We start from the raw sequence: 8,892 nt of genomic DNA on the forward strand, positions 1-8,892 counted from the left end.
CATTCAGGCCGAGAAGGTTTGATGTCATTCTCTGGCCACTTGCATCGAGGTGAGAATAATGCTTATTATTTAGTCTGATATAATTTAACTCCAAACATAACGTATAATATTAATGCCTGAATCACTTTTACCGTATGTCTAATGGTGCCGTTGAATCTTGCAGGTGGGGTAGATACATGTCGTCATCAGATGAGAAGGGTCCTCGGGTCATTGCTACCCGACACAGATTGGACAGGTTGAGAGTAGATGATGTAAGTATAATCTCCCATGATATTTGTTAAAGTTTCACGTTTTATATGGTTAAGTGTATGCATCACGTACTGTTTTCTGACATAACGATTCTACATGTTGCAGTTTATTTGGATGCCATACTCGGCACTAGAGGTTATTCAAGTTGTCCATCCTGATATCCTTAGACCTGAGCACACGTATTTATGGAAGTCGACGACTGCATTGATTTACTTTTCCTCCATCGAGTGGCACCAGGTTGACCGAGTCCTGTCCCAGCTAGGAGGAGTTCAGCACATACCTGAACCAGCAATCAATATTGATTTTCTGTTATCGAAGGATGGGCGGGGACCTACCCGCTGGTTTCCTGAGGTCTTTGCCACATGACATGAGTGTTGGGATCAGAGGCATCAGAGCATGTTGATGTTTCAGTTGGTACCAGATCTAGGACCCTCGGTTGAGTATCTTGATTGGTGGTACAGGGTAGCCCGTAGATTTCTGTCGCATGACCGGGATTTAGTTGGCCCTCGCCAGGCCGGGATCCCTGCAGATGCTCCAGTTCGAGGTAATATCGTTGTGCCCGCTAGACAGCAGAGACCAAACTTCCCAGACAATCGTAGGAGGGCTACGCATGAGCGGGTTGGAACGCGATATAGCCAGCCACTGCGCTAGGGGGCGACGATGCCTTGGAGTTGGATGAGACACAGGGTGGTGATAAAGACCATGGGGGGAGCCAGAGTCATCAGGCTGGCTGGGGACACGGCGGTGGGGGATCCGGCTGGGGTTGGGGTGGTGGTGGTGGATGGTCTGGTCGAGGGGGTGGTGCAGGTGGCTCTGGTTGGGGGAGTCAGTCTGAAGGCTCTGGTCGGGGTGGTGGATCGGGGTCTGGTTGGGGGGTGCTGGAGGGTCTGGTCGGGGAGGGGGTGCAGCTGGATCTGGCTGGGGGAGTTGGGCGACTGGAGGGTCTAGTCGAGGGGTGGTGCAGGTGGGTCTGGATGGGGTTGTGGTTCGCTACCTAGTGGGTTCGGAGGTGGGGGTTTCGGAGGGGGTTGAGACCACGACATTGTTCTCTGACTTCTGCAGTCCGAACCCGATGGAGTAGGTTTTTGGTGTGGGGAGTGATTTTTTTGCTGAGATACGGGAGTTTGCCAGCACAGATGGTGATTATAGGCCTCAGTTTGAGAGAGGGGCAGTGGATCTTAACGTCGATCTAAATAAATCGCCGACTACTTATCAGGGAAGTCCGTTTGCCATGGGTGGTACTCTGGCATCTGCCGTGCAGGGACAGACACACACACACACACAGTTGCCTGACGAGCCCGATCATGCTTCTGGTATGGAGGTTCATCCACCGGAGACATATGTACCGGTCACTCAGAGGAGGAAGCGCATCATCAGGCCAGCCAAGTGTGGCACCGGGTCACATATGTGTTAGATAATGGGGTATTGCTATGTTGTTATGGTATTCATCTAGTACTTCTGACTGTGGTTGATGTTATGTTGTTATTTAGTACTGTTGTGGTTTCGATATTGTTATGTTATTATTAAACACAGTTGCCGTTTCATTATTGTTATGTTATTATCTACTACTATGGTAATATTAAAGGACTATTTTGCAAGTAAACTGAAAGTGAAATTTAAACCGACGAACACGAGTTCTTTAATAATAAAAGAAGTGAACGACAAAGAACAACATTAAATGCAAAGTGTAAAGGACAACATCAAGCAACAATCTAACTATGCTAAGGCAGAAAAAATAACATAAACTATAACGGTACTAGAGGGCCTACGCATTACTCCCTTCATGAGGACCGGATGCACCTGCGCGAAGGGGACACTGTCTCCTAGTATGACCTGGAACCCTACACATACCACATCTCTTCGTCCTGTCCAGTTTGGGCTCATCCATACTGTTTCTTATCCGTGTAGTTCTAGGACGACCCACGGTCGCTCGCATCATGCCGGGGTCTGGGATAACTTGAGGACCCTCGTACAAGGGAAGCAAGTCGTCTGCCATCGGAGGGGAGAAACCCATCTTATAAACATTGAAGATGGTTGTCAAGCGATACACGTCATCCACGTAAGTCCTCCAATCCAGTCTGCAATACGAACAAGCTGCAAGCACATGACGACATGGGTAATGGAGGGCCTGAAAATAGCCACAGTCACATGTCCGGGCCGAAAGCGATACCCTACATGCAGTCAGAGCGATTATCCCTCCCGTCGGAGCAATCTCGTCCACAATAAACTCTGTGTTCCCTCTATCGTATAGCTCAACCCGCATGTTTCTGGAGGCCTGTTGGTTCTTCTCAATCGCCCTCATAAGCATCTGCGAAAATTCCTACCTTGCCCCGAGTTGCATCTCCGCTTCCTTTCCTTTCCTAACAAAGAGCTCAGTCAATCGCCCATATGTTGACTTCACAAGTGACCCCACCGGTAAGTTCCGTGTACCCTTCAAGATGACATTGATACACTCAGATATGTTGGTTGTCATGTGACCGTACCGGCGCCCACCATCCCGATATTGGGTCTATAACCCTAACCCAATCCGGTTACACCACTCAACCATAGCCGGGTCTTCGGACCTAAGGATCTCCATGTAATATTGATGCTCCTGTTCGGACTTTGCGTAGGCTGCGTTCACCAGAATCTTCCGTGCATCCTTGGATTTAAAGTTAAGCGCAAAATTAGCAGCTATGTGCTGGCACAATATGCACGATAGGCGACCGGTGGGAGCCACCCACCGTCTTCTACAACTAGCGCGGCCTTGATTTCATTGTGGCGGTCAGATATAACTAGAATGCCCGGCTGTGGGGTCACATGTTGGCGAAGGTGGGTAAGAAAGAACTTCCATGACTCAGTGTTCTCACCCTTGACTAGTCCAAACGCAACTGGGAGTATGTTCGAGTTTCCATCTTGTGCAATTGCCATGAGTAATGTTTCGCCGTACTTGCCATACAGATGGGTACCATCAATGGATATCAGTGGCTTGCAATACTTGAATGCCTCAATGCATGGCGGAAACGTCCAAAACAATCGATGAAAAAACACCCTCGACTCATCAACCGCATTACCAGACCTTACAGGTGAAGTATGAAATACTGCAATACTGTCGGGCATGTACATCTGAACCCCGATTATCCACCTCGGAATTATGTTGTAAGATTCCTCCCAATCACCATAAATCTGTGCAATCGCCTTCTGCTTAGCCATCCACACCTTCCGGTAGCTGGGCTTGAAACCATATGTCGTTGACACTGCATTCTGCAGTACTTTCACCGAGATTGCCACATCCGCCCTGACCAGCGATAGAATTGACGCACATATTACATGATAATCAAGCTGCCTGTGGTCGGTGGACAGCTCGGTTGCAAGACATGTGTGAGGCCCATTGTACTTCCGGACTTCCCAGTATCCTTTCCGCTATCACATAGTCACGCGTATCAGCCAATTACACCCATTCCCAAACTGGACGCACTTCCCGTGATACTTCAACTGGTCCGACTCAAACACCTTATACTGAACACCACGACGGATATTATAATTCTTCACCATCAACACTGCCTCCTCCTTGCTCTGGAACCGCTGCCTGACCTCAAACTCCTCTGCCCCATGCATACCATGCTCGTCTCTGTGAATACTTGACATTTGTCGACCTGGAAATGCTGGTTGATTCATCGCCTCAAGATCCAATGTAGAGAAGTGTGGAGGGTACTGTTGTGTCTGAGAACTTGTTTGGCCTTGCGATGGTGCAACTGGTCTTGTGTCATCCTCATCGTTAGATTCATCACCGATAACGGGTGGTTCCAAATCTGAATCATCATCACCAATGGCCTCAGCAACTGGATCCCTATCTCTGACCTCCATGAACGTAGTTGCACCATCCAATACCGGTCCCTCTCTGATTGCCGCTACAAGCTCCCCGAAGGTTCGTACATCACCCAAGCAATCCCCATCTTCGGCATGAACAGCCAGATCGACTGCAAATGACGGAGATGAAACATGGGCGGTGACATCGTGACGAATTGGAATGGCACTTGAAGCACCATCTACCCCGATTGTGGGCGGATTTGGAGCAGATCCGCCGGAGCTACCCTCCACATCAGCCATTTTTGCGAACAACTCCATAGCTCCCAAATCTGGAAATCTCGATTGACTGTGAAATATAACACGAATGTCATCATCGCCTAACATCTCATATTTTCCAAACTTCACGTAACCCTGCCTGAGTGAGATAGGGATCCTGAAGAACATCTGCTTGACAAGCCTTTTACCGCACTTACCTAACTTTTGTAATATGCTATTTCGTAAATCATCTAAACTCGTTGATGGATTTATGAACACTCCAATCTGTTTCTTGCTACTGAACGTTACACCCTCACTTGTGTTTTCATCGATCTTTCCCCGATGATGAACTAACAAGAACACACTCTCAGCCATCTTCTCGCAACCCTCAGTGGAAATATGGCTCGACATTGATGTTCCTCCTGTATTTATAGGATCTTCAAGCACATAAATCGTTTCATGGTATCTGGTATTGTGTTTTTACACATAAATCATCCCATACTAATGTGTCTTATCATATAACACATAATTCATTCTAGGGTATTGAGGGATAAAGGTTTGCACATAAATCGTCTTAGGGGGTTGTGGGTTTGGGATTTGCACGTAAATCGTGCTAGGGGGTTGAGGGTTAGGAAGAAGCACGTAAATCGTGCCAGGGTAGGGTGTTTTAGATGAAAACGCATAACTCATACTAGCCTAGAACGATTTATGTGTCACTTCTAATACACACTAGGGTGGGATGATTTATGTCTTATTAACCTATGCAATTCATGCATAAATCGTCCCAGGGTACAATGATTTATATATTAACTAAAACACACCAACCTAGGACGATCTATATATTATATGGTTTAGGGGATTCACGTTCAAGAAAATCATTTAGGGGATTAAAGTAAAATAAGAGAGCAAATAATTTATTTAAATAAAAAACCCTAAGATATATAAACTTATGTAAATATCTTATTTAAATATCTTAACTTAATTCTATGTATAAATTATATATAAACTAATTTACATATAGGTTATAAATTAAGTTACATAAGTTTATCCATGTATAGATAAAATTAATTTCTTCAAAATAATAGAAAAGCGGCTGAACATATAACCCCCTTTTTTATATAATCTTTTTTTATATTATTTAAACAAAAAAGGTTTAAATTAGATATTAATAATATAATTTATTTATCATATAATTAGTTTATATATAAACTTTAAGAGAAAATTTAAATAAGATATTTTTTTATAAATTAAGTTTATTAATTTATATATAAATACAATAGAAAATATGTTCAGCCGTTTTTCTATTGTTTTTAAGAGATTAATTTTTATAATTTTATTTTTAAAATTATAAATTTAATAAAATAATCTAAACATTAAGAATACAAAAATTTGAAAACAAAAATAAAAATTTTATAAATTATTTAATTTTTAGAATGTATAAAATTTATAAATTTAAATTAAATAAGATATTAAATAAATTTATTATGTTGTTATTATGTGAAACAAAATAAAAATAAAGATTTAGAAATATTAAATAATAAAATTAAGCTATTAGGTAGTACCGAATTCTAAAGTTATTTCTGGCCATGATGGTTAAATTAAGTTAAATAAAAAAACTAATTTAAAAAAAAATATATGAAGAGAAAAATAATATTTCTAAATATTTATTTTCTAAATAATATTTATTTATTTTCATTTTCTTAATGTTTAGATTATTTTATTAAATTTATAATTAAAAAATAAATAAAATTATAAAAATTAGTCTCTTTAAAACAATAGAAAAGCAGTTGAACATATTTTTTATTGTGTTTATATATAAATTATAAACTTAATTTATAATATCTTTTAAGATATTATAAACCCTATTAATAAGCTATATATAAATTTATTATATATACATAATCAATATATAAACTATGATATATCTTATTTAAATTTATTATAAATTCATATATAAACTAATAATATGATATATAAATTAAGTTATAGAATATTTAACTTAAATAAAAATAAGTTTATAACATATTATGATAAGTTTAAATATCTTATTTAAATTTATTATAACCTATATATAAATTTAATAAACTTAAATAAACTAATTTATTTAAGCTAATTTATAATAAAATTTTGAGTGATAAATATGCATATAATAAGTTTATCTATGCATATTAAGATATTTATAAATTGATAAAAATAAGTTTTAATAATAGATTGATTTATTGATAATATGTTAGAAAATAAAAGTTATTTTCGTATATGGACGGCTTATTGTTACAAAATAGCTTATTAAGTTTATGTTGAATATATGTTGACTTAAAAATATATTATGATAATCTTATCCTTGTAATAAATAAGTTTTTATTATATATAGGTAAGATTTATTTTTTAAATCATAGCTTTATGATCTAACTTAGCTTGTGAGTTAATTTAATTGACTTTAACTTATTAAAAATTTAAAATATACTTATATTATCAATTAATCAATCTCAATTCTAATAAGTAGTTAGGTAACTATATATGTTAATTTTTTCTCGATCCACTCGTTTCGAATTCATTTATACAAGTATTATTTATGAAGCTAAACTTATTATTTTAATTAGATAATTATACGAATCAATTTAAATTAATTAAAGAATTAATTTATTTATCTATTTAAATAAATATTAAAAATTTAAATTTGATTTTATATATACAATAATTTATTGATTAACATTATTTTTTTAAATAAAATTTTAATATATCGCAAATTAATTTTTATCTTATTGAATATAATTAAAAAATACTATAAAAAAATACTAAATACATATACCACATATCAATACCCTAATCTCAAGCCAATAAACTTCTAAACTAACAATAACTTGTCGATTTATTTTAATGTCCGGCAACTTATTTATTTATTTATTTTGATTTTTTTTATTATTTCTTTCGAATAGCCACTTATTTACACGGACTATTAAGTTAACTATTAGATCAATCTAATTTTATTATCAATTATTTTATACATATGAACATTTTTTTTATACAAGTCTTTACAAAGTCTTTATAAGTTATTTATATTTGTGCACTTCGTATTTTTACTTCTTCTTCTTCTTTTTCATTATCATCGTCATCAACACCACCTCTTCCTCCTCCTCCTCTTTCTCCTTTTTTTCATTGAAATTTCTTCTCTTTTTTTTGCTCTTTCTCCTCTATCATCAATTATTTCATTGTTGAAAATAATGAATAATTCAGGTTCAGATTGTCAATTGAACTAGAACGAAATTGATTATTGTTTTGAATCCAATCAAGTGGCTGAGGTGTGGTTCAATTCAGAAGAAAAAATGTAGCATTAGAGGAAATATTTTTCTATATTTGCAGCAAATTTGGGTGTAACACGAAAATATTTGGGTGTAACACGAAGATATTTAGATGTATTTTAAGAATTTTAGGTGTATTTTTATTCTAATTACTTCTGCATAATTCAAAACTCTTCCTCTTCCTCCTCATCTTTTTATTTCCTTTTCTTATAATTCTTTTTGGGAGACAAAATCAAACAAAAAAATACATAATGTTGCAAAATCAATAGAAAGAGGAGGAGGAAAAAATGCAACAATAATAACAATAATAAAAGGAATCACAACGAGGATGAAACACGCGAAGAAGAAGAAGGAAGAATACAAAAAAAATGGAGGAGGAATACAAAGAAAAAGGAGGAGAAGAAGAAGGAGAAGAAGGAGGAGGAAGAACGTGAAATACAAACGTTGAAGAAGAACCGTTTCTCATTTCGTGCTATTCAAAGTTGAGGAAATGCGTGTTTACATGCTCTCTAAATTGAAAATTATTTTTATTAGATTTGGACTAACTTATATAGACTTGTACGTCAAAAAGACTTGTATATGTAATAAGTCTAATTTAGAGTATATACCCATTTTGGTCCTCAAAGAATTTCAGACTGGACACTTTAGTCCCCAACTAAAATTAATTACTCGATTGGTCCCTAACAATTAATTCCGTCGGTCACTTAGGTCCTTTACTACCCTAACTCTAACGGGGGACAAAATGGTCCCTGACAACTCTAACAAGGGACAAAATGATCACTGACCCCTTTATTCGAAAACGACACTGTTTTTCCCCAATTTTTATCATATCTCGCATAACTCTAACATTCATACTCTCCTTCTTCACCTTCACAGTCTTCTTTTTCATCTTTTCCTTCCTCCTCTTTAGCTTTAAGATTAAGCCATGGTGTAATTGTCACACGTGTCGCACCTACCTCAATATGTCATGGACCACACACTTCCTAAATCTTTGTAACTGGTACATCCACCTCCTCTGCACTACACCCACCAAAAGCATCTACTTCCACGTCTTCGATAACATCACCTCCAACCCCGACACGTTCACGACATCCTCAAGACCAAGTTCCACAAATACTCCAAGGGCACGCCTTTCTCCACTCTCCGGCAAGCAATATAGATTGTTGGACATTAGGACATCATAAGAAGATTCTCATTCGACATCATATGCAAATTCTCATTTGAAATAGACACCGAGTGTTTCATTCCTTCTTTTCCAGAGTCTAAGTTGGCAGACAGCTTCGACCTCGCATCCAAGCTA

General features: G+C 37.4%; 2 protein-coding genes across 2 annotated transcripts; both read right to left on the reverse strand.

The window, feature by feature from the left end:
• Positions 1-2,014: 2,014 nt before the first annotated feature.
• Positions 2,015-2,557, reverse strand: LOC107647679 (uncharacterized). The gene has a single exon (XM_016351734.1). The coding sequence runs from the start codon at positions 2,555-2,557 to the stop codon at positions 2,015-2,017; it is 543 nt and encodes a 180-aa protein (XP_016207220.1).
• A 365-nt stretch (positions 2,558-2,922) lies between these two features.
• On the reverse strand, positions 2,923-8,763 carry LOC107647680 (uncharacterized). Its single transcript, XM_016351735.1, has 3 exons — positions 8,636-8,763; positions 3,742-4,759; positions 2,923-3,651 (listed from the first exon to the last, which is right to left on the reverse strand). Exons 1-3 carry the CDS (start codon positions 8,761-8,763, stop codon positions 2,923-2,925), a joined length of 1,875 nt encoding a protein of 624 aa, XP_016207221.1.
• Positions 8,764-8,892: the final 129 nt, after the last annotated feature.

This window comes from Arachis ipaensis, chromosome B6 (assembly GCF_059453495.1).
Source record: "Arachis ipaensis isolate K30076 ecotype BB chromosome B6, ASM5945349v1, whole genome shotgun sequence".
Lineage (NCBI taxonomy): Eukaryota > Viridiplantae > Streptophyta > Magnoliopsida > Fabales > Fabaceae > Arachis > Arachis ipaensis.